The 22577-nt window shown below is 54.2% G+C and overlaps 2 protein-coding genes across 2 annotated transcripts; one reads left to right on the plus strand and one right to left on the minus strand.

The window, feature by feature from the left end:
- The first annotated feature begins 3337 nt into the window (after positions 1-3337).
- LOC144279671 (serum amyloid P-component-like) lies at positions 3338-9045 on the plus strand. The gene is made up of 2 exons (XM_077841260.1): positions 3338-3401; positions 8423-9045. Exons 1-2 carry the CDS (start codon positions 3338-3340, stop codon positions 9043-9045), a joined length of 687 nt encoding a protein of 228 aa, XP_077697386.1.
- Positions 9046-19523: 10478 nt separating this feature from the next.
- Positions 19524-22175, minus strand: LOC144279766 (serum amyloid P-component-like). Its single transcript, XM_077841396.1, has 2 exons — positions 22112-22175; positions 19524-20005 (listed from the first exon to the last, which is right to left on the minus strand). The coding sequence occupies exons 1-2, from the start codon at positions 22173-22175 to the stop codon at positions 19524-19526; spliced, it is 546 nt and encodes a 181-aa protein (XP_077697522.1).
- Positions 22176-22577: the final 402 nt, after the last annotated feature.

A 22577-nucleotide genomic window follows, 5' to 3' on the forward strand; every position in this document is an offset into this window, starting at 1 on the left:
ACTGCCCTTCCTCCTTATGTCCATTCTCCTACCCATGGCTGTATCCTTTCTTACTTCGTTTTCTTCCCTCTCAATGTTAAAATCCGGTGTGGAGATTACCTGGACATCTCCCAACCATCCCCCCAAATTCCTAGTTTAAAGCTCTCTTAATCAGTTGTGCCAGCCTCCATCCTCGAAGTCTATTTCCTTCCCTACTCAGATAAAGTCCATCCTGAGAGAACTGTCCATGAATGCCTCCCAGTGGCCAAACATCCCAAAGCCCTCCTTATAGCACCACTGCCTGAGTCATCTGTTGATAGTCATAATCTTGTCACACCTTTGTTGCCCTTCTCTAGGAACAGGCAGAATCCCACTGAAGATCAGTCCTAGTCTTCACAACTTCCTCAGGCAAGGAGTTCCACAGGTTGATTGTGTGCTTGCTGCCCATTCATTTCATTTGGTGGCCCCTAGTTCTTATATTATGGGAACAAGTAAATAACTTTTCCTTATTCACTTTCTCCACACCACTCATGATTTTATATACCTCTATCATATGCCCCCTTAGTCTTCTCTTTTCCAAGCTGAAAAGTCTCTTTAGCCTCTTTAATCTCTCCTCATATAGGACCCGTTCCAAACCCCTAATCATTTTAGTTGCCCTTCTCTGAACCTTTTCTAATGCCAGTATATCTGTTCTGAGATGAGACCACATCTGTACGCAGTATTCAAGATGTGGGCATACCATGGATTTATGTAAGGGCAATAAGATATTCTCCGTCTTATTCTCTATCCCTTTTTTTAATGATTCCTGACATCCTGTTTGCTTTTTTGACTGCCGCTGCACACTGTGTGGGCGTCTTCAGAGAACTAGCCACGATGACTCCAAGTTCTTTCCTGATTTTCTGATCCTGGACGGGAAGGTCTGTGTGTTCCCCAAGAGGTCCAACGACGCATGCGCCATCCTGTCGCCAAGGCTGGAGAGGCTGCAGCAGAGCTTCACCGTGTGCCAGAGACCCTTCAGCCACCTAGCCCGGCCCTGTGGCCTCTTCTCCTGTGCCACCAGGGACACAATGACCAGATCCTGCTCTGCCAGGAGAGCCCCACTGAGTATCAGAGGCACGTGGGCGAGAAGCCCCTGACGTTCAGTGTCCCACCGAGCAGCAGCAGTGCCTGGCCTGGGACTCGGCCACGGGGCTGGTGCAGCGGCGGTGAACAGGCAAGCCTTAGGCAGGAAGGGTGCTGCCGAGGGCTGAGCCGGCGATCGTCCTGGGGAAGGACCAGGACTCCTACGGGGGCTCATTAGATGCCAATCAGGCATTTGTGGGGAGGTGAACATGTGGCGTTATGTGCTGTCGCCTGAACAGATGGGGCAGCTGCACAGGGAGAAGCTCCCAGCCCCAGTCCAGACAGGGCAGCCTGGAGTTACCAGCTCCAGGCTAGGGGGTGACGGAGCCCATGGTGCACCACAGTGCACTGAGGCCGCGAGCAGTCAGCGCCCAGGAACCTGGAGTGGGGAGGAGTGGGAGGGCCCTGGGGGATGGAGGGAGCCACCCGGCTCCTGAGCCCTGGGAGCGGGGGAGACGCTTTTCACAAGCGACTTGGGATTTTGGGTGTCTCAGTTTGTGGGACACCTGGAAGGGCCCAGCTCCCGAGGGGGCTGAGCAATCTGCTGCCAAGACCTGGCCATTCCAGGGGCCCCAAATCACTCGTCGCTTATGAAAACATTGGCCCTTGTCTGGGCCCATCTGTGCCTGATGGGCTTCTCTGGAGGCCCCCCGTCTCTGTGTCACTATTGAGTCCGATGAAGTGAGGAAACCTGCCGGGGCCTCTGCTGGTAGGGCTCCGAAATCAGCAAGGGGTGGGCAGGAGCCTTCCACGCAGAGGCTGTGAGCTCCCCGGGTGGATGGGGAGATGGCTGGGGATGGGCCCACAGCACAGCTAATGCAACGACCTCTCTGCCGCTACCCCTCCACTGCTGCACTCATCACCACCACAGAGAGCTGGGCCCAACCGCCACTGGCCATAGCACCTCACGGTGAAGCCCTACAATCCTGCCCCACCCCGGCCTTTCCTATTCGCCCTCCCAGAGTAGGGCAGCAGCCTGAACCAGGGGCACATTCATCTCTGTGCTGAGAGCTGCCTGGACACTGAGCAGAACCAAAGTCCAGTGCTGGGACTCCTGAGACTCTGCTTCCCCCATGTTCCCACCGGCACAGGTAAAGCCCCTCCCAGGGCCGCTGCCTCCTGCCATGGGGACTAGTGTGCTTTTTGGGCCTCAGCCCTTCAGAATAGCAGGGTTGAGCTGGGTGAGATCTGCTTCCACCCATCTCCTGACAGAGCCAGCCAGGGAGCTCCAGCAAGCCCTCCAGTAACTGGCCTGGCCACCACTTGGTGCTGCTCTGAACACCCTGTCAGCACCTGCATAAACCCTCGTTCCAGCACTGATGTCACCTGCCAGGTGCATGACATCACATGCCATCCCAGGGACCCAGAACTGCTGCTTCCCAGAATGCATCAGCCAGGGAAGCGGCTGATGGGTTAGAAACCACTGCAGTCTCCTGGCACCTGGCAGGCAAGTCTAGGCGGGCTGTGGGGAGAGGGTGTTTCTGACCCTGGATGAGGGCCCTGCTGCGCCTGCACCCAGCACATGGTGTAACAAGGAGCCGTGCTGGGCAGGGCCATGGTGCCCTGGGGGTGATGGACACAGAGAGCGTGTGGGCAGCTCATCGCCCCTTTACCTGGCCTGGCCTGGCTCTATTATGGCGGCGGGGTAGGGGTGGGGGTGTTCCCTGTGGGCTGAGCCTCCCCTCCATCCCCGTCAAAAGCTGCTGTCCTGGAGACCATTCCATAGCCAAGGTAGGCAGGAGGGTGCTGTGGCTGGAGCCTTTGCCAGCAGCTGTGAGAGCGCTGGCCCCGAGGCCAGCACTGCAGCCATGGCTGTGCCAGATGCCCTGCATGGCTGCATGTGGCTGGCTGAGCCCTTTTCCTTCCCTCCCCACCCACCTCGGGAACAGGCTGTTCCTTCTTGGGAGAAGCTGTTGAAAGTGTGGCTGGTTTCCCGTGTGCAGCTCTAATGAGTAACTGCCACGATCACCAGCCCTGCAACCTCCCAGCCCCACCCCCGGCATCTGCAACTCTGACTGCACCCGACCTGCAAATACTGGAATATTGTTTACCCATTGATTCTGCTGCTGTCACCACTGGGGATATAAATCAGGGCTGGTCCCCCTGGTCTCTGCACTTGGGGACTAGCATTGCCTGGGGCAGGTTTCAGGGCAGAGCAGCCCTGGCCTCCCACCTCCCTTCTCTGTGTTCCTGCCCTGCTAACACTCCCCTCTGGGTCGCTCTGCAGGTGAAGAATATGGAGAAACTGCAGCTTTGGCTCCTCGTCCTTGCTGGCTTCTCAGGAGCGGTCACGCAAACAGGTGGGGTAGAGCCGGCTGTGCCAGGGGGCCGAGCCCTGGCTGAATCTGCAGAAGGATGGGGCTGGCCCCTGGCTTCTGCAAGCTTTAAGATGACCCTTGTAATTGCAATGCTGCTGCTTCTGCTGCAAAAAGCAAATGCAATTTTAGGTTTCATTACCAGAGGCACAGCATGCAAGTCCCGGGTGGAGATAGCACCGCTCTGCTCAGTGCTGGTGAGGCCTCAGCTGCTGTACTGTGTCCAGTTTTGGTCCCCAATGCATAGAAAGGATGTAGAGAAACTGGCAAGGATCCAGAGCCAAGCGACCAAGATGATCAAGGGGAGGGAGTTCAGGCCATCTGAGCACAGGCTGAAGGAACTGGGAAGGTTTAGTTTGGAAAAGAGGAGATTAAGGGGGAATATGATAGCGAGCTTCAAATACTTGAAAGGCTGCCATAAAAACGATGGAGAAAAGTTGCTCTCTCTTGCCACGGAGGGCAGGACAAGAGGCAGCGGGTTCAGACTACAGCAGAGCAGATTTAGATGAAAAACTTCCTAACGGTAAGAACAGAAGGACAATGGAGCAGACGCGTAGGGAGGCTGTGGAAGCTCCTTCACTGGAGGTTTTCAAAAGGAGGCTGGAGCCATCTGTCTGCGATGGTTTAGCCCAACAAATCCTGAATCTTGGCAGGGGTTAGACTAGATGACCCTGGCGGTCCCTTCTAACCCCAAGGGTCCATGATTCCAAGCCCTCTTCCTGGCTTGCTTGTTGAGTGCGTGGGGAGAGGAGGGGACGAGCCGGGCTGGGTGCTGGGACCCTCACTCACTCAAGTCCCTTTGCTGCAGCGGGCCTGGGTGCTGGGGGAAGCTGTGAGCTGTCTCTGCAGTGACAGTGTTTCCAGGTTCTTGGCTCAGCAGCTCCTCACACTGAGAGTTGCCCCCCACAGCAGCTGCAGAGAAAGGGAAGAGAGGAAAACGAGGGAGGGAGAAAGGAGGTTGTGGGGGAGGACAGGGCTCCATGGGGCATCGGCCAAAGCACTCACATCCCAGCGCTAAGTCTCATTGCCAGATATACTGCACAGCCCCAGAGAGAGGTGCCTGGGCAGAGATGTGTGTGTGGGGAGTTTAGGGCTGGGATAACAGGGGGCTGCAGGTCGGGATTGAGGGGCATCGGCAGAGCTGTGTACACAGGCCCCTGCTCTTGCTGTGCAATGGGCCGTGGATTGTGGCCACGGGCAGAGGTGAGCGCATGCGTGGCTGGGAAGAGGTGTGAATGTCCAGGGATAGGAATAGCAGTTTTTTCTGCAGGCCAGGGCTGGAGGCAGCCCAGACTGGAAGGGCAGCAGGTACCGCGATCAGGGTCCCATCTCTGGGCACAGCGTGAGAGGGAAGCTCGCCCTCTGTCAGCCCAGCCTGTCCGTCGCCAGCCAGGACTGAGCCTCCTGTCTGAGAACATGGCCCAGGTTCCATCCAGCCTCAGCAGGCACAGGGCCAGCTCCTCAATGGGTGCAAATCAGCAGAGATCTGGTGACATGACTTGTTGTGCCTTGTTAACACCAGCTGCAGCTCTGGCCCCACATGTTTCCTCATGGGAGAGATTGGAAACCTAGATTGAGCCATTTTCTGACAGGCTAAAATTTCCTGCATCCGAGCGCCCATGGGGACGAGGAGCAGCTCCCCTACGGGGAGCGAACAGCACCACCCCTCGCAGGGCACATTTCACCAGGGGATCCGCAGGTACCATGCAGATGAGCTGGGGTTCACTCACAGATCGCCCCCTCCACCAGCAGGCAGTCACCACGGGGGCGGGACCCAGTGGCTGTCTGTGCCCAGCAGCTGCATGGCAGAGCCCTGGCGCTGGGTGCAAAGAGGGATGGTGTCTGCAGGGGATTGTGGCTGTTGAACGCACTGGGCTGAGCTGGGGTCTGACAAGGCCTTGCTGTGGAGATCAGAGTGCCGGCCTGGTCAGATAACTGGCACCTTCCTACCAGTCAGCTGGTTCCATGTGAATTCTGGGTCACACCAACTGATTTACTGATTCCAGTCCACCGAGCCGGGGTGAATCCATTAGCTGGGTGCCACAGGGCAGGGTGCCACGGGGCGGAAGGTTGGCAGGGAGGGGCCAGTGCCAGGCGCGTGGGTGGCAGCGACTGGGCAGGCTTGGCCGGAAGCCTTGGGGTAGAGCAGATTCAGCCAGGTGCTGTGGGGGATAGACAGGCTCGGACCCCCACAGCACCTTGGAGTAAAAAGGCTCAGACAGGCACTGTGGAGTAGGTAGGAGGGGGGCCAGGCGGGCTTGGCTAGGTGCCCTAAGGCAGGAGGGGAGCTGGGCAGACTCAGCCAGGTGCAGTGAGGAAGGGGGGCTGGCTCCTGCCCCCCTGAAGGCTTGTTACACTCTGTGACGAGTTGCTTGGAGTCTCCTGGGGCTCAGCAGGCTCAGCCCAGCTCAGTCCCCTCTGCACGGGGAGGGCCGTGCCACCGTGCCTTCCATTGACCTTATGCGGGGCTGGGCAGGGCGACACGCTCGCTCCACAAGCAGGAACGGAGCAGGCTGGGGAGCCCCATTGGCCTGTGGCCCAGGAGGCTCTGGAGTCCAGCAGTCTCTGGGCGGGCCCTGGGCTGGCACAAGAGGCACACCCCCTGTTCTGGACAGCGCTGCTGGGCTCTGCCCTGGGCGCCTATCCCAGGTCTGGGCCCAGGGCTCTCATTCACTCTCCTGGTCAGCGGACTCTGCGAACCCCAGCACACACGTGACTGCTGCACTCTCAGGCAGCCAGCGGGGCTCAGACCCAGGTGGGATCTGCAGGGACCCACCATCCTCCCTGGAAATGGCTGAAATCGGGCCCTGAGCTCTGGGAGACAAGCAGCATGACGCTGCCCGTGCTCTTCGCACAGGGACCGGGTTAGGGCCCAACTGCCCTCCCCTGAGTGCCAGGTATCAAATGCCACCTGAACTGCCCTGCAACAACCTGCACCCCCTGCCCAAACTGTCCCCCCAGCACCCTTGAGCCCCCTGCCCAAGCTGCCTCCCTAGCACCTTTCATCCGCTGCCCAAACTGCCCCCCAGCAATCTGCACCCCCCCTGTACGAACCGCTCCCCAGCACCCTTCATCCCCCTGCCCGAACCGCCACCCCAGCACCCTTCCTCCTCCTGCCCGAACCGCCCCCCCAGCACCCTTCATCCCCCTGCCTGAACTGCTCCCCTAGCACCCTTTATCCCCCTGCCCGAACCGCTCCCCTAGCACCCTTCATCCCCCTGCCTGAACCGCTCCCCTAGCACCCTTCATCCCCCTGCCCGAACCGCCACCCCAGCACCCTTCATCCCCCTGCCCGAACCGCTCCCCTAGCACCCTTCATCCCCCTGCCCGAACCGCTCCCCTAGCACCCTTCATCCCCCTGCCCGAACCGCCCCCCCAGCACCCTTCATCGAACTGCCCCCCCCAGCACCCTTCATCCCCCTGCCCGAAGCGCCCCCCCAGCACCCTCATCCACCTGCCCGAATCGCCCCCCTAGCACCCTTCATCCCACTGTCCGAACTGCCCCCCCCAGCATCCTTCAGTCCCCCTGCCCGAACTGCCCCCCCCAGCACCCTTCATCCCCCTGCCCGAACCGCCCCCCCAGCACCCTTCATCCCCCTGCCCGAACCGCCCCCCCAGCAACCTGCACCCCCCTGTCTGAACTGTCCCCCCCAGCACGCTGCCCCCGCTGCCCGAATCGCCCCCCGAGCACCCTTCATCCCACTGCCCAAACCGCTCCCCTAGCACCCTTCATCCCCCTGCCCGAACCGCCCCCCCAGCACTCTTCATCCCCCTGTCCGAACCGCTCCCCTAGCACCCTTCATCCCCCTGCCCGAACCGCCCCCCCAGCACCCTTCATCCCCTGCCTGAACTGCCCCCCAGCAACCTGCGCCCCCCAGCAACCTGCACCCCCCTATCCGAACCACCCCCCCAGCACGCTGCCCTCGCTGCCCGAACCGCCCCCCAGCACTCTTCATCCCCCTGCCTGTGCCGCCCCCCCCAGCCACCTGCATGCCCCTGTCCGAACAGCCTCCCTAGCACGCTGCATCCGCTGCCCAAACCGCCTCCCCACCACCCTTCATCACCCTGCTTGAACTGCCCCCCCCAGCACCCTTCATCCCTGTTAAGGTTCCCTCCCACTCTGAACTCTGGGGTACAGATGTGGGGACCTGCATGAAAGACCCCCTAAGCTTATTCCCACCAGCTTAGGTTAAAACATTTCTCAAGATACAATTTTTTTCTTGTCCTTGGATGGGTTCTGCTGCCACCACCAAGTGAGTTAGACAAAGATTCAGGAAAAGGACCACTTGGAGTTCCTGTTTCCCTAAAATATCCCCCAAGCCCCTTCACCCCCTTTCCTGGGGAGGCTTGAAAATAGTTTACCAACCAAATAGGTAAACCAAGTGAGCACAGACCAAAGGCTTGGGTTTCTAGGACACTAAAAACCAATCAGATTTTTAAAAAACAGAACTTTATTATAAAGAAAAAAAAGTAAAAGAAACCCCTCTGTAAAATCAGGATGGAAGGTAATTTTACAGGGTAATAAGATTCAAAACACAGAGGATTTCCCTTTAGGCAAAACTTCAAAGTTACAAAAAACAGGGATAAACCTGCCTTTTAGCACAGGGAAAATATACAAGCTAAAACAAAAGATACTTTAACGCATTTTTTTGCTATTACTTACTATTTTTGTAAGTTAGATATATTATTTAGGAGGAGTTAGATTACTTGCTTGGTCTGTTTTTTTGTCTTTGAGAGAACACACAGAAAGAGACAAAGCAAAAACCTTCCCCCCACAGCTTTGAAAGTATTTTTTCCCCTTATTGGTCCTTTTGGTCAGGTGCCAACCAGGTTATCTGAGCTTCTTAATCCTTTACAGGTAAAGGAGGGATTTTATACTACCCTTACATGTATGTTTATGACACTCCCCCTTCTCGAACTGCCCCCCCCCCAGCACCCTTCACCCCCTGCCCAAACTGCCCCCCCACAGAACCCAGCCTCACTGGCCGCCCGTGTCTCCCTGGCAGATCTACATGGCAAAGTGTTCGTGTTCCCTAAGGCATCTGGAACTGCCCACGTCATCCTGAAGCCGAGGCTGGAGCAGCCGCTGCGGAACGTCACTGTGTGTCTGAGATTCGGGTGCGACCTGACTCGGGCCTACAGCCTCTTCTCCTACGCCACCAAGGCCAAGGACAACGACTTCCTCCTCTTCAAACCCAAGCCCGGGGAGCTCAGTCTGTACGTCGGAGGCGAACTGGTCACCTTCAAAGTCCCAGAAAGAACAGGAACAAGCGCTTGGTGGGTGCACATCTGTGCTAGCTGGGAGTCCGCCACCGGCATAGCCGAGCTCTGGGTGAATGGGAGTCCCTTACCCAGGAAGGGGCTAAAGAAAGGCTACTCTGTTGGCGCCCAGGGTGTGCTCGTCCTGGGGCAGGAGCAGGACACCCCTGGGGGTGGGTTTGACGTAAATCAGTCATTTGTCGGGGAAATCACAGATGTGTACATGTGGGACACTCTGCTTTCCCCGGATAAAGTTAGCCTTGTCATGAACAATGGGGTCCTGCCTCACCTCATCCTTGACTGGACAACCCTGAGCTACGAGACCAAAGATTATGTTGTCATTAAACCCAGCCTGCTCCCAGTGTACTGAGGGCCCAGCACTGGTTGGCTAGTGGGGCTGGAAAATGGGTGGGGGCGCAAAGCAAGGAATTGTCTGTATCATTGTGGTAATGTAATGGACCTGCTCGGCAGGGGGCTGGCCAGAGCCCTGCGATGGGAAAGAGGCAGGGTGCTCCGGAGATCTGCACATGGACCTGGGACCAGGGAGCTCCTCACGTCTATCTCCAGCTCTGATCCCAACTCCTACTGGGACCTTGGGAAATCACATGGGCCAGATTTGCACGGGTGCTCACCTTGTAACAGGGCCAGCCACCCCTGAGCACCTCCTGCTGGCCAGGGGTGGCTCTGCGGTTCCCTGCCTCAGTTTCCCCTCTTGGACTCTCAATCATTCCCCCAAAGCCTTTCATGAGTCCAATTACAACAGCCCTTCTTGGGGTCTGGTTTAAGGCCATAAAATGCCAAAGGATTCAAAGAGCCCCACCCGGCTTAGCCTATGAGCAGACCTCTGTGCCTGCCCATGGCTCCAAGGAGTCTGCAGGCAAAGCCCTTTGCTGGTCCCTCAGCCTTCTCAGGGTCCCTGCAGCACACCCTCTGCAGCATCTTTGCACTATTTCTGACTGGGATCAGCCCTCCTTCCCAAGGGGGCTGTTCTCTGCTGCAGCTCTGCCAGGCTCCCAGCCACTGCCCATGGCCCCCCCCATCTCTAACCCCCTCTAACTCATCTCCCCTGGAAATGGCCATGTCACAGGCCGTGGCCATCCCCCTCAAGGGGCAACCACCCTGAGGCACACACCCGTGCTGAGCTTTTGAACATTCACCCTTCCCTCCTGGGAGGTGCTGATGGCAACATGTGCCTCCCGGGGAATTGGGAGGTAGAACCAGACCAAGGCTGCCTTGTGAACAGTGCAAAAGGGGTTCAGGCACCCGAGCCCCACTCAGTTCAATGGGAGTTTGTGCCCAGCCAAAGTCTGTGATGTGCTTGGAGCACAGCAGTGCTGGAAGTGTCAGGGGCCTTCATGGTCACCATAAGCAGAGCCTGCCAGAGCAGACCAGCTCCATGTGTCCAGCCTGATACATTCCTGGGTTGGCTCAGTGTTGGAGGCGTTTCCCAGCCTTGTATGTCACTGTCTCCATTGCTTCTGGGAGGCATCCCAAGTACTAGGTCCAAGGAGCCCCACGGTTACCCTGCTGCCTCTTCACTGGGTGTCTAGGGCCGAGTTTGGAATGACTGTGATCATCTGTGTTGTAAGAGACTGTGCCATTGTCCCAGGGGCTTGGTGCCCTGCCAGCCCCAGTAAATGACCCTTTCAGCTGAACTGTGTGCATGGTTATTGGGAACCCACATGGTGACCTGCAGGGCCCAGCAAGGTGGGTGCTGTGGTCGGACCTCTTCTAACACCTCTAAGTGACCAAACAGGGAGAGAACAGGTGGGTGGGGGCTTGTGGCGCCAGGCCTTGTGCAGGTAGCTAAAGGGGGGTCTGAACAGCTATCCACCCTGTTTCTTTGGTTGCCAGGTGCCCGCTTTTCAACCAGAAAGTCTGGTCGAAAGGGGACCTGACAATGTCTGTCAGATGTACTGAGTGGACATCAAAAGGGCAGTTACCACGGGGCCGGGGGAGACACCGGGTCATTAAACCATGCTAGCCCCATCTCAATCGGAACCGCCTCCTACCTGCAAGTAGGCTCCTTGTCAGACTGCAGCAGCTCCTGCAGCCCCAGAGCAGAGGGGGGAGCCCAGCTGGTGGGGGGAGGGAGGTGGAGACGATCCAATGAGGGGGAGAGGGGGAGAGAGGAGCGATTGACTGAGGCAGGGCCATGGGGAGAAGAGGTGGAGAAGGAGACAGGGCCTCATGATAAGAGGTGGAGCCGGGGTGGAGCCTTGGGGGAAGGGGTGAGGTGGGAGTCAGGGACTTGGGGGAAGGAGTGGGGAAGAGGGCGGGGCCTTGGGGGTGTGGTTACCAGCAATCCAAAAGGTGGCAATCTTCACTGTTTCTGAGAGCTACACTGCATCGGTGTACAGGAGAGACTGATTCCACAAAACACCCTGTCAGTGTGTACTGCTCTTCACACAACAAAGAAAATGGAGAAACCACACAGGTACTGTTGGGTCAGCCTCACGTTGCGCGCACACCCACTCATACACACATACTCACTCTAAGCTCAAGGCCTCCTATCCCCTTCAGGGGCAGGCAGCTGTGAGCAGCTCCCCTTTCTCAGAGATGCTAGCTGAGTGACTGCACAGAACACATCAGGACAAGACCCTGGTTCTAACCCCAAAGACTTCCGTTTCATTCCTGTGGTCACACTGCCTTAGGCCAGAGCTCGCTTAAAAATGGAATTCCTGTCCTGATAGGAATGGTGACATTTTGAAAGGTGGTTTTGTCCCAAATCAGGAGGAAAATTCAAAATTTCAGAATATTTTGCAGAACAAAATTTTTTGATTTGGACCCATCAGAATGACTTTATCACAATGTTTCATTGTAATATTGTCAAACCCCTGTAATGTAAGCAGAATCTGAATGAGTTTTCCCCTGACATCTGATGATGAGCTATGGAATAGGACTTCAGGAACTGATCTCATTTGCATGGGCACACCCACCCTGCCTAGGTGCTCAGCACGATGGGATTGCTTGCCCAAATGATCACTTTTGGCTGGTGTTGCATCCCCAGTCTCCTTGTTATTGGGACAGGAGTAAGAAAGTGTTGTTATCCTTGTTGTGTGCACCAAGGGCAGCAGAACTGTGCTTGGAAAGCCATGACTGATCAACTAAATGGCACTCGCTAGGCAGGGGACATAGGTTCCACAGACCAGCAGTGGTGGTGGGATTATGAGTAAGTGTATTTGGCGGGGTGGATGTGATTGCAGGGTGCTAGAGACCATCTGATCCATCCTTTCACCACTCTGTAATAAAAGACCTAATTTAGACTCAACTGAAAGTTTTGTTACATGCTGTAGGGTTGAAATAATTGATACTAGCTTTCAGTGTTAGACCTGCTTTAGGACAGCATTTCTGGTGTAAGAGACTGCCCAGTATGTACCAGCAGTGAGGATCCCATACTAACAATTGGAATCACTGAGAGCTGTGTTAAGTTGTGGGACTTGAAGGCATCCGGGGGGGTTGGCAATCATCTGGCACAATGGTCAGTGGAGAGGTGCAGCAATCAGCCAGCAAGGCAGCTGTTGGAGAGGACTGGAGTGGAGCACCGCCGAGCAGCGTGGCGATTGGCTAGCAGGGTGGCTGGCAGAGAGATGCGGAGCACCAGCTGGCCGGCAGGGCGGCTGCCGAAGAGGAGCGGAGTGCTGATCGGCCAGCAGGGCAGCCGGCAAAGAGGAGTGGCAAGCAAGTGCCTGGGCAGTGGAGTGAGTAAGGTGCCAGGGTGGGAGGTGAACTCTGCAGATCCATCTCTGAACTCTGGGTCTGCACTGACCAAGGGCAGCAACCGTGAGTGGGGTGCAGAGGAGGGATTGGCATGTTAAAGGGACTTTTGGTTGCTGGACTTAAGAACCTGAGGGGGAAAGGACATTGCCAAACTTACTTGGAGGGTGGGTGTTTTGCTCATGGTTTATGTTTTGAACCCTGTTTGCGGTGTTTTCCCAAATTAATGCTGAGTTACTTCCCTCCTTTTATTAAAAGTTTCTTTGCTACACTAAGACTCTGTGCTTGCGAGAGGGGAAGTATTGCCTCTTAGAGGTGCCCAGGGGGTGGTGTGTAATAGTCCCAGATCACTGCGTGTGGGCTCGAGCTGGTTTTGTGTTGAATTGTTGAAAAGGAACTCCTAGATACTGAACCCGGCCAATGCTGACTGGCAGAAGGGTTACAGAAATATAATATCAAAATAATGAATAATCTATTAAGAATACAATACAATATAAAAGTAAATTGAAATGAAAAAGTCAAACTGAGCTAAACTATTTCATGTTGATTTTTAATCTTTTTAGAAATGTTTCCTTCAGATGTTTTGTTGAAATTGACACGTTCCCACCAAACTTGACAATTTTGACTAAGCAGCCCTTTCTGATGGAAAACTGATCAACGAGTTCTCCTTTTGGCATGAATATGCCAGATCTCTGTTTGGCTGTCCTGTCTGTAGCACCTGCTTTACTCACTTCCAGAGCTGGGAAGTGAACCCAGGGGTTACCATGTGCTTCTGCTGTCTAGCCAGAGGTGAAAGTAGGCCGGTACTGGTCGGTATGGCGTACTGGTAAGAAGCGGCTGCCTGTACCGGCCCGTACACAGCCCACATGAAAGTGCTGCTGCTTTAACATTGCTGACCCTTTTGCCCCCCTCTCCATGCCACTGATGGCGTGGGGTGGGGGGCGCAAAAGGGGCATCTGCCCCGGGGCCTGACGATTTAAAAGGGCCTGGGGCTCCTGGCTGCTGCCACCACTACCCAAGCAGTGGCCGGAGCCCCAGGCCATTTAAATGGCTGCCAGAGCCATGGGCGGCATGGGCCGGGCAGCATGGAAGGGCTGGCTGGGGGGGGCTGACCCCACCCGTTCTGGGGCCCCGGAGCCGGGCCCCCTTACCGGTAAGTATTTTATCTTATTTTCACCCCTGTGTTTAGCCAAGAATGTGTCACCCACTGCCAAAGCTCATGGTGTGTGGATCAGAAAGTTCCATGTTCAAACCTTGCTACCGACCCACCGGCTTGTCGTTACAGGTGCACCTAACTCCTGTGGAGGAGTGGGAATGGGGAACCCTGGAATGGGGGAAGGGGAGGATAGAGGGGTCCACACAGATCCTAGTGTGGGGAACCCTGGTAAGGAGGAAGGGGGGAAAGAGGGGCACACAGAGCCCCTGGCATGGGGAGAAGGTGAGAATGGGGGCCACACAGAGCCCCTGGCATGGGGAGAAGGTGAGAATGGGGGCCACACAGAGTCCCTGGCATGGGGGGAAGGTGAGAATGGGTGGGCACACAGAGCCCCTGGCATGGGGGGAAGTGGGAGGTGGGATGCAGTTAATGCTGGTGGAAGGAGGAGCATGCTGGGAGGAAAGAGAGGTGACACAGCTTCTGGAAGGAGAAGGAGATTGGGGGACCAGTGTGGGAGGAGGGTCTGGGGGCCACACAGAACCCCTGGTATGAGGGAGCAGCACGGAGTCCCTGCGATTGAGGGGGTTAGGAAGGTGGCACATGAGGAGATGGAGGGATGCCAGGAGCCCTGGGCAGTGCAATGAGCTTGGCCAATACAAGCCAAAGAGTGTGCGGGCCCTAGTATTTCGTGTGGTTCAAGGAGGGTCCACAGGCAATTTCTGGCAGAGCCAAGGCTAGAATCCAAATCTATCCTGGAGTGGAGTCACTGCAAATCCCAAACCAAACCTGTTTCCCACCCAAGGCAGTGTAGAGGGAAGGTGCAGCCTCTTCCACAGCACAACCCACCATCTCCCCTCTGCCCACACCTCATATTCCTTCTTGGGGTGGTGGTGGGGAACTTTTCCCTCAACTGTGAATTGTAGGAGATCCGCAGAGGCAGTGCTAGCCTATTTTGTTGTATTAATGCCACCAGAAATACAGCAGCGAGGCAGCATGCTGTGCCCAGGGCTCCTCTGAGATGCCCGCGGGCAGAGCGGGAGGTGAATTTGCTTAGCTATATTAACATGGTCAGAGTCTCTGGAGGGCTCCTGGTCTTTCCAATTCTACAATTGCCTTCACCTTCCACAGGTCTGGCTGAGCTACTCTGTCCCTGAGCACATTTCCCCAGAGCCGGTTGCATGCAGCCAGGCCTGGCGTTTGTGCCTGTCCAGTCTGAGGTTCTTCTTTCTGGCTCACTGCCGATTCCCTGTTCTAAACGGAGTGGTGCAGGGTCACTGTGACACCGCGCACCCAGCCTTGTGGGCCCTGCTGGAGGCCCTGTGGCTCTACTACCTCCCTCCTCCCCCAAAGGAGCAGCAGAAGGGGGTCCTCCAGACCTGCCTAGATAGACCTCCCAGAAGCAACCAATCAGAGCCCAGCAGGCTCAGATAAAAGGAGCAGCAGGGCCTCACCAGCTCAGTTGGTGAGCTGGGCTGACTCTGACCTGGGTCTGGTCGCCGGCTCAGCAGGGTGGAGTCAGAGGCGACAGGGCATGGCGGGATGGGTCAGTCAGTTCCTGGCTGGGCCCAAAGAGGTGGGGTGGGGAGAGGCTAGGCTGGGGGGATAGGCCTGTCTGTTCCCGCCTGGGGCCATAGCGGGCAGGGTGGAGCTGGGGTGTGTGTGTGGGGGGGTAGGGGGCTCCGCTTCCGCCACAGGAGCTTGACTGGATGCATTTCCTGGTCCTGGGAGTGAGAGGGCCTGAGAGCTGTAACCCTGAGGTCACGGTGGGAGGTGAAGGGCCTGGTGGGAAGACACCCAGATAAGCAGCAGGAGCTGATTGAAGGAAGAGTCCATGGCTGCTCTTTATAGTGTCCCTGGGTTGGACCTGGAGCCATGAGTGGCCTGCATCTCCCCGCCAATCACAACCTCCCGGCCACTGGCAAAGTGGCCTAAGCCCCGAGAAGGAGGCAATGCTACTTTAGAAGCCCAAGCAGAGGGCTAGATTTAAAGGGTCCAGGGTCTGGGCTGAAGACCTTACTGGAAGCAGACAGTTTGGTGAACTCTTTGCTACCCCAGACAAGGTCCACAACAACTGTGTGACTTGGCTGGAGGGCTGAGCTACTGAAGATCTGCCTATCAAGGTCAGGAGCCCAACAGGGGGTGCCAGTAGTGGGGGGAAAGATTGCAGCACCACTTCCAGCCTCTAGTAGGCACTCAGGAGGAGAGTGCCCCCATTACAGTCATTTGGACCCATAACCACATTGCTGTGTAAACATACATTTGGAACAAGGAGAGAGCAGAATCCAAAAGGTTTTGTCAGTGGACTTTTTTTGGACTGGAATAGCCATAGTTTGAGATTCCCAAGGCCAGGATAAGCTTAGTGATTTCCAGGGAAGTGCATTAGCAGATCTGTATCAAGAGGGACCAGAAACCATCTCTGATTGGACTCTGGGATGGGATGGTGATGGCTGGCCACACCCCTTTTGGACATTTCTTTGGGGAGCCCTTTGCCAAAGGCTACAAACACCAGAACTCACCTATGGCTTGTGCAAGCCATTTGTCTCTAAACTTTGGGGAGCTTTTCCCCCAGACCATAGGTGGACAACTTTGGAACCAGGGAGACCATAGCAAGGGTCCAGAGAGGACATCAGACCATGAGCACAGGACTGCTGGAGCCTCAGCAACTTCTAGGATGCCAGTTTGAGAATACTGCTGCTCCCTTCCCTGATGTCTCATTTCAACCCATCTGACAGTCTCTGTCTGCCTTCTTCTGGCTGTCCAATCGTTGGCAAGCTCAGTCAGCTTTGCAACTGGTCCTGTCTGTTAGCTCACAGCTGTAGCTGTACTGATGTGAACAGCTTTATCCTGGCAGGAGGGGACCAGACCATACCAGTCAGATGTTGTCTCAAAGATGTAGCCAATGATTTTCGTTTGTTGTAATGTTATTGTGTGATGTTATAATTAACTAACATGTTATGTCATACAGAATCGTATGTTAAAGAGGGTTAAAGTGTAGGATTATAGAAGTATAAGATTGATCCGTATTTAGATGGAATCATTTATAAGATATCTAAGTAAGCAAGGCTAAAGTGCAAGACCCGTAGGCTGAGGCTAGCAGAACTTTAGCTTAGCTATTCTAGGCCTTGGAGCTAAGAAATGCTGACATAAGTAAGTGACTGAAGAATAACCCAATGCCCTAAGATTATGGGAAAAGAGGTAACAAGTGGTAATATTGTAAAAAAGTAGATGGAAGATTACAGCATTTTTATGATTTAAAATTAGAGGCACATCTGTCTCCAGCATGTGTCTTAACCACACAATACAGGTTGTGTGTCAATGCTAATGAGAATAAAGAGAACCTACATGACTTATGAAAGTTGGGGTCCCATATATTTATGGGGGACACAGACCAATAAGGAAAAAGAGTGTTGACACTTTCATGGACATATGCAGAATGTAGGTATAGACAGAATCACATTATAAAAAGGGGATGCCCGGGAAAATTGAGCTTCCTATGGGAGAACTCCAGCAGGAACCATCCCTCTACCGATGATCAATCCATGAGAGAGCCATCAGACTCTAACAGTATCTAGGAGGATGTGAGTATGTCTGTAGTTATAACTGGTACATGGATATATTTAGGAGTTGTATGTGCTGGAACATTCATATCTTTGTTGGTAACTTTAATAAAGTTGATAAAAGATAGTGGAGCTTGTTCTTGTGATTGTCTGTGTTACTTGCCTATGGTTTCATGTGTTTCCATGAGCTCTAGATCAAAAAGAAGCATAGATAACTCTGTTGAACTTGAGACTGTAGCTGCCAAAGCCATACCCTTGATGATGTAATATGACATCACTAAAATTCGTTTTAAATCAAAGCAAAGGCTACAAAGCAGTGCACGGAAGATAAGGCGACTGACCTGACCCTGGATTGTACCCGAGCTGCAACATGGCATCCAGAGCCAACCACGTTTCCGTTCTGTCATGCTCCCTCCGTGAGCCTTTGTCAGGTATCTCTCAAGGCAGTATTAAGTGTAACCACCAATGACAGCACCAGAATTCTAGGTGTAACTGGCTCCACAAAGAGAATTTGGTGGCCAATTGAATTGATACCAGATTAAGGGATTTTATGTAGATCATTTCTGGCACAGGCGATGATTTATTTCATACAAAGCATGCCATGTAAGATATCATATGAAAGGTCATGATCTTCTGAAACCCATCGTTCTGTTCAAATATGTATATCTTTCTTATGTATGAAGTTATGAGATTTTGCTGTATGATTGTTACTGGAATACATTGTAAATTTGACAGTCTCTACTGCTAGGTGGTGATCCATTCCCAGGAGGGTGTTAAGTGACCATTAATCAGCAGAGGAGTTGTAAACAAGGGATTTACAATTCTGTAAGAGAAGCACCACACAACTGGAGATTGTTCAACCCTATGAGTCAGTAAAGCCCAGCAGTACATGTCTGGACTAGTGTTTTCCAGGCACATGGACTGAGGATATAATATAGGGGACAAAGGTCAAAGCATGATGCCATTCTCCTCCCGCACCTATGCTGGAAGCAACAAGAACACGGAGAAGACAAAGACTTGAACTGAGGAGACTGGTCCCAGGCTTAAAGGGAAGCCTGTGTATTAAGGACTATAACCTACCTGCAACATTGAGTGAGGTGAGAGAACTTCTTGATCCAAACACGGCTTAGTCTAATAAGGTTTAAGATTTAGACTGTGCGCTTACCTTTTATTTTCTTTGGTAACTATCTCTGACCTGTTGTGCCTACCACTTATAATCGCTTAAAGTCTATCTTTCTGTAGTTAATAAACCTGTTTTAGGTAAAATATAAAACAATGTGTTTTGGTTGAAATGCTTGGGAAATCTCAGCTCAGGTTACAAAAGCTACTGCATCCGATGAAGTGAGCTGTAGCTCACGAAAGCTTATGCTCAGATAAATTGGTTAGTTTCTAAGGTGCCACAAGTACTCCTTTTCTTTTTGCGAATACAGACTAACACGGCTGCTACTCTAAAAGCTACTGTGTGTCCACGCCACACTGAGGAAGGGGCAGACTGGATAATGAATTTACACTGGTCAGGCTTCTGACCATGACAAGACAGTACAGTTCTGGGGTGCAAGGCTGGGGGCTTGGGAGATTTGCTGGTACTTTTCTCTGTGTGATTTGTGAGTGGCTCGGGGAGCATTCATGCAATCTAGCTGGGTGTGACGCTCCACATGCTGTTGTATTGAGTGATAACAGCACCTAGAGGGGTTTGCTGCTTGTTACTAGCAAAGCATTGTGAGAGACAGCCCAGGCTGGAGAGTTAAGGGGGCACAGTGGTACCCCAGTTCCAGGTTGTACCCCGGGGATCCTGTAACACTATGGAATGGGGACTGTTTTTGAGGTTCTGGTGTGTGTATTAATATTGAACAGGATCCTCTTGTTTGGTTCTCACAAGGAAGAACTGACTCCTGTGGTGGCCGTGAACATTAGGAACCCAGAATTCTCAGCACCCACTGACACAATGGGTCACAACCCGGATTTCCATTCTTAGACTGCGCCCAGTGGGGCTGTGCTGGGATTCTCAATACACCACAGGCTGCAGGGGGGAAGGTCATCTCATTTATTGGGATACAGAAGCAGACCAGGCTTTAGACACAGGTAAATGCTCAAATGACACAAACACTAGGGATTGGTTGATTTCACACTGTTCCCATAGGATTCACAAGAGCAGAGGTTGGTGCTAGCTTTGCTCAGATGCCGCTGGAGTGTGTGCATCACTATTCGCTGTCATGCACCAATGGGGTTTGGAGCTGGATGGCCAGGCCCCTGTTCCCAAGGCAAGGCTGCATTTCAATAGGACCCTTATGCCAGCATGGGTTTAAGTACCACATAACCCTTTATTTGATACGGCAAACTGCCCTAGCCCACGATGGAGTGGGGCAGCTGCAAATCATCGCTGGCAGCCTGCATTGCAACAGTCGGGGTGGCACAATCCTACATGTACACATCAGCAATTTCCCCTACAAATGACAGCTTGGCATCAAATCCACCCCCAAAGGAGTCCTGATCCTGCGCCCAGATGAGCACACCCTGGTTGTTGATAGCGTAGCCTTTCTTCAGCCCCTTCCTGGGTAAGGGACTCCCGTTCACCCAGAGCTCGGCTATACCTGTGGCGGATTCCCAGCTGGCATAAACATGCTCCCAGCCAGTGCTTGTGCCTTTGTTTTCTGGGACTTTGAAGGTCACCGGTTCCCCCCCAACATACAGGCTGAGCTCTCCGGGCTTGTCTTTGTAGAGGAGGATCTCGTTATCTCTGGCCCTGGTAGCGTAGGAGAACAGGCTGAAGGCCCGGGTCAGGTCAGTGAAATATCTCAGACACATGGTGAAGGTCTGCAGAGTACCATTGTTGTTCATGTTCAGGATAACATGGGCATCAGCAGACTCCTTTGGAAAAACAAACACCTGCCCACAGAGATCTGTGTGGAGAAGTGAGAGGAAAAGGCTGGATTCATTCTAATGTTTCCAAGGTGGCTAACTTGTCCAGCTTCAGGCCTCCTCCTGCTATTCTCGCCCCACCGTACACAGCTCTGTCAGGTAGGGTTGCCAACTTTTTAATTGCAGAAAACCAAACACCCTTGCCCTGCCCCTGCCTTGCCCCTTCTCCGAGGCCCCACCCCCACTCATTCCATCCACCCTCCCTCCATTGCTCACTCTTCCCCACCCTCACTCACTTGTTTAGGGACAGGGGGTTGCGGTGCAGGAGTGAGGGAGTGAGGAATCCAGCTGGGGGTGCAGGCTCTGGGGTGGGGCCCAGGATGAGGGGTTTGTTGTGCAGGAGGAGCGTGGGCCAAAGGGTTCAGAGTGTGAGAGTGGGCTCTGGGCAGAGGCAGGGGGTTGGGGTGTGGGAGGGGGTACAGGCTCTGGGCTGGGGGCTCGGGCTCCAGGGTGGGTCCAGAAATGAGGGGTTCAGGGTGCTGGAGGGGGTAAGGACTCCGGCTGGGGATGTAGGCTCTGGGGTGGAGCCAGGAATGAGGAGTTTGGGGTACAGGAGAGGGCTCACCAAAAAGCAAGGACTGGCCTGTCTCTCGAGATCTGTGAGAGTGATGGGTCGTCCTTCAGGATAGTTGTAGATCCTTGATGATGCCCTGGAGAGGTTTTAGCTGGGGGCTGAAGGTGATGGCTAGTGGTGTTCTGTTTTTTCTTTGTTGGGCCTGTCTTGTAGTAGGTAACTTCTGGGTACTCTTCTGGCCAGTCCTTGCTTATATATATATATAAAATCTCCCCACTATATTTCCACCGTATGCATCCGATGAAGTGAGCTGTAGCTCACGAAAGCTTATGCTTTATTACATTTGTTAGTCTGTAAGGTGCCACAAGTACTCCTTTTCTTTTTAAAGATGCAGTTAGACATCTAGTGGGATTTACAAAGCATCTAAGCTTCTAGGAGCTTTTGAAAATCCCACTAGGTGCCTAAGTACCTTTGAAAATCTGTCCCTTAGTCTGTGTTTGGCTCAGTGCCCCATCTACACATTGGGGATAACAGCACTGCTCTACCTCACTGAGGGGCTGTGATGTGAGGTGCTCAGATACTACAGTGATGTGGCCACATAAGTATCACAGGTTGAGTGGGAACTTCTCTATACCATTGCTATCCCTTCCCTGGGTTTTGGCCCCTTCTTTTCTCCTATGCCCCTCAAATCTCCCTCTTTTCTGAATGTGAACTTGGCTCAGAGGGCTTGGCTGTATTTCTTCTGAGTCCCCTGAGTTCTCTCTTCAAATCCCCACCCCCCACTGGCACAGGGATTCCTGTTTTTTACAGGTTCATCTAATGACTTCCAGATCCTTAATTTAATTACCAGCCTTTTCTTATCTTAATCACCCTGCGTCTGTTTGTAAACAAAACACTGACTCCCTGCCCCAGGGACACAAGCTGGGAGAAGCACCTCTCTGCATTCCATTCCAAGGCTGTGCCGTTCAAAGAGCTCTACCTGGGAGCATCCTTCCTGTATGAAACTTGGGGGGAGAGGGGAGGGCTCTTGCCCCCCCGCCCTACCTAATTGGCGCCCTTGGCAGCTGTGGTTGGTTCTTCTGCCCCAGGAGGTGGGCAAGTGGGGCAGGCAGCCAACCAGAGGGCTCAGATTTGCTAGAGGGCTGTAGCATCTCACATAATGGGCCAACGGCTCCAGCCCAACCAATCCCGTTACAGTGAGAACATGGCGGGAGCTGGCGGTGCTGCACATGGGAGCCAGACTCAGTGACGCAGACGCTGTCGGGGTTTGGGGCTCCCCAGTCAGAGGCGTTTGGACAGTGCTCCCCCATGTCCCTGCTGAACGCTGCCCCAGTGATGCTCTCTGCCATGCCCAGGGTGGGGCACTGCTGCCCAACCAGGAACAGCTTGTGCACTGCTTCCTGCAGCATAACACACCGGGGCTCGGGACAGGGCTGCCGGGGCATTTCTGACAGGACCCTGCACCCTCAGTACTGAGAGGAAGGCTGTTCAGTTTCCCCCTGGAGCCCACGCTCTGCTGTGTCATTCTGTGCCCAGCCAGGGCTTGGCCCCCGGCACTGCCGCCTGCCCCTACCTGACTGGGCGACGGCTCCTGAGAGGCCAGCGAGGACGAAGAGCCAAAGCTGCAGCTTCTCCATGTTCTTCACCTGCGACCCAGAGGGGAGAGTCAGAGGGGCAGGAAGGTGGGAGGCTGGGGCTGCTCTGCCCTGAAACCTGCCCCCTAATTAATCCGTGAGTGGAGGTGAGAGTGGAAACGTGTTCAACCAAGCCCGTCCCAGGGGCGGATTCTGGAATTCCCCTTTGGCTCCGGATCTCATCCTGTCACCACCCTGCAGTTGTTATTAACCCTTCCTATCCTCTGCACCCAACACTGCCCCTTTAAACAAGGTCAGCTCCCAGACTGCTGCGCTGGGCATCACAACATGGGGAATAGATGGCCAGCCCTCTGTGGAAAAAGAGGTGGTTAGGGACTATTTAGAAAAGCTGGATGTGCACAAGTCCATGGGGCCGGACGAGTTGCATCCGAGAGTGCTAAAGGA

This window comes from Eretmochelys imbricata, chromosome 24 (assembly GCF_965152235.1).
Source record: "Eretmochelys imbricata isolate rEreImb1 chromosome 24, rEreImb1.hap1, whole genome shotgun sequence".
NCBI lineage: Eukaryota > Metazoa > Chordata > Testudines > Cheloniidae > Eretmochelys > Eretmochelys imbricata.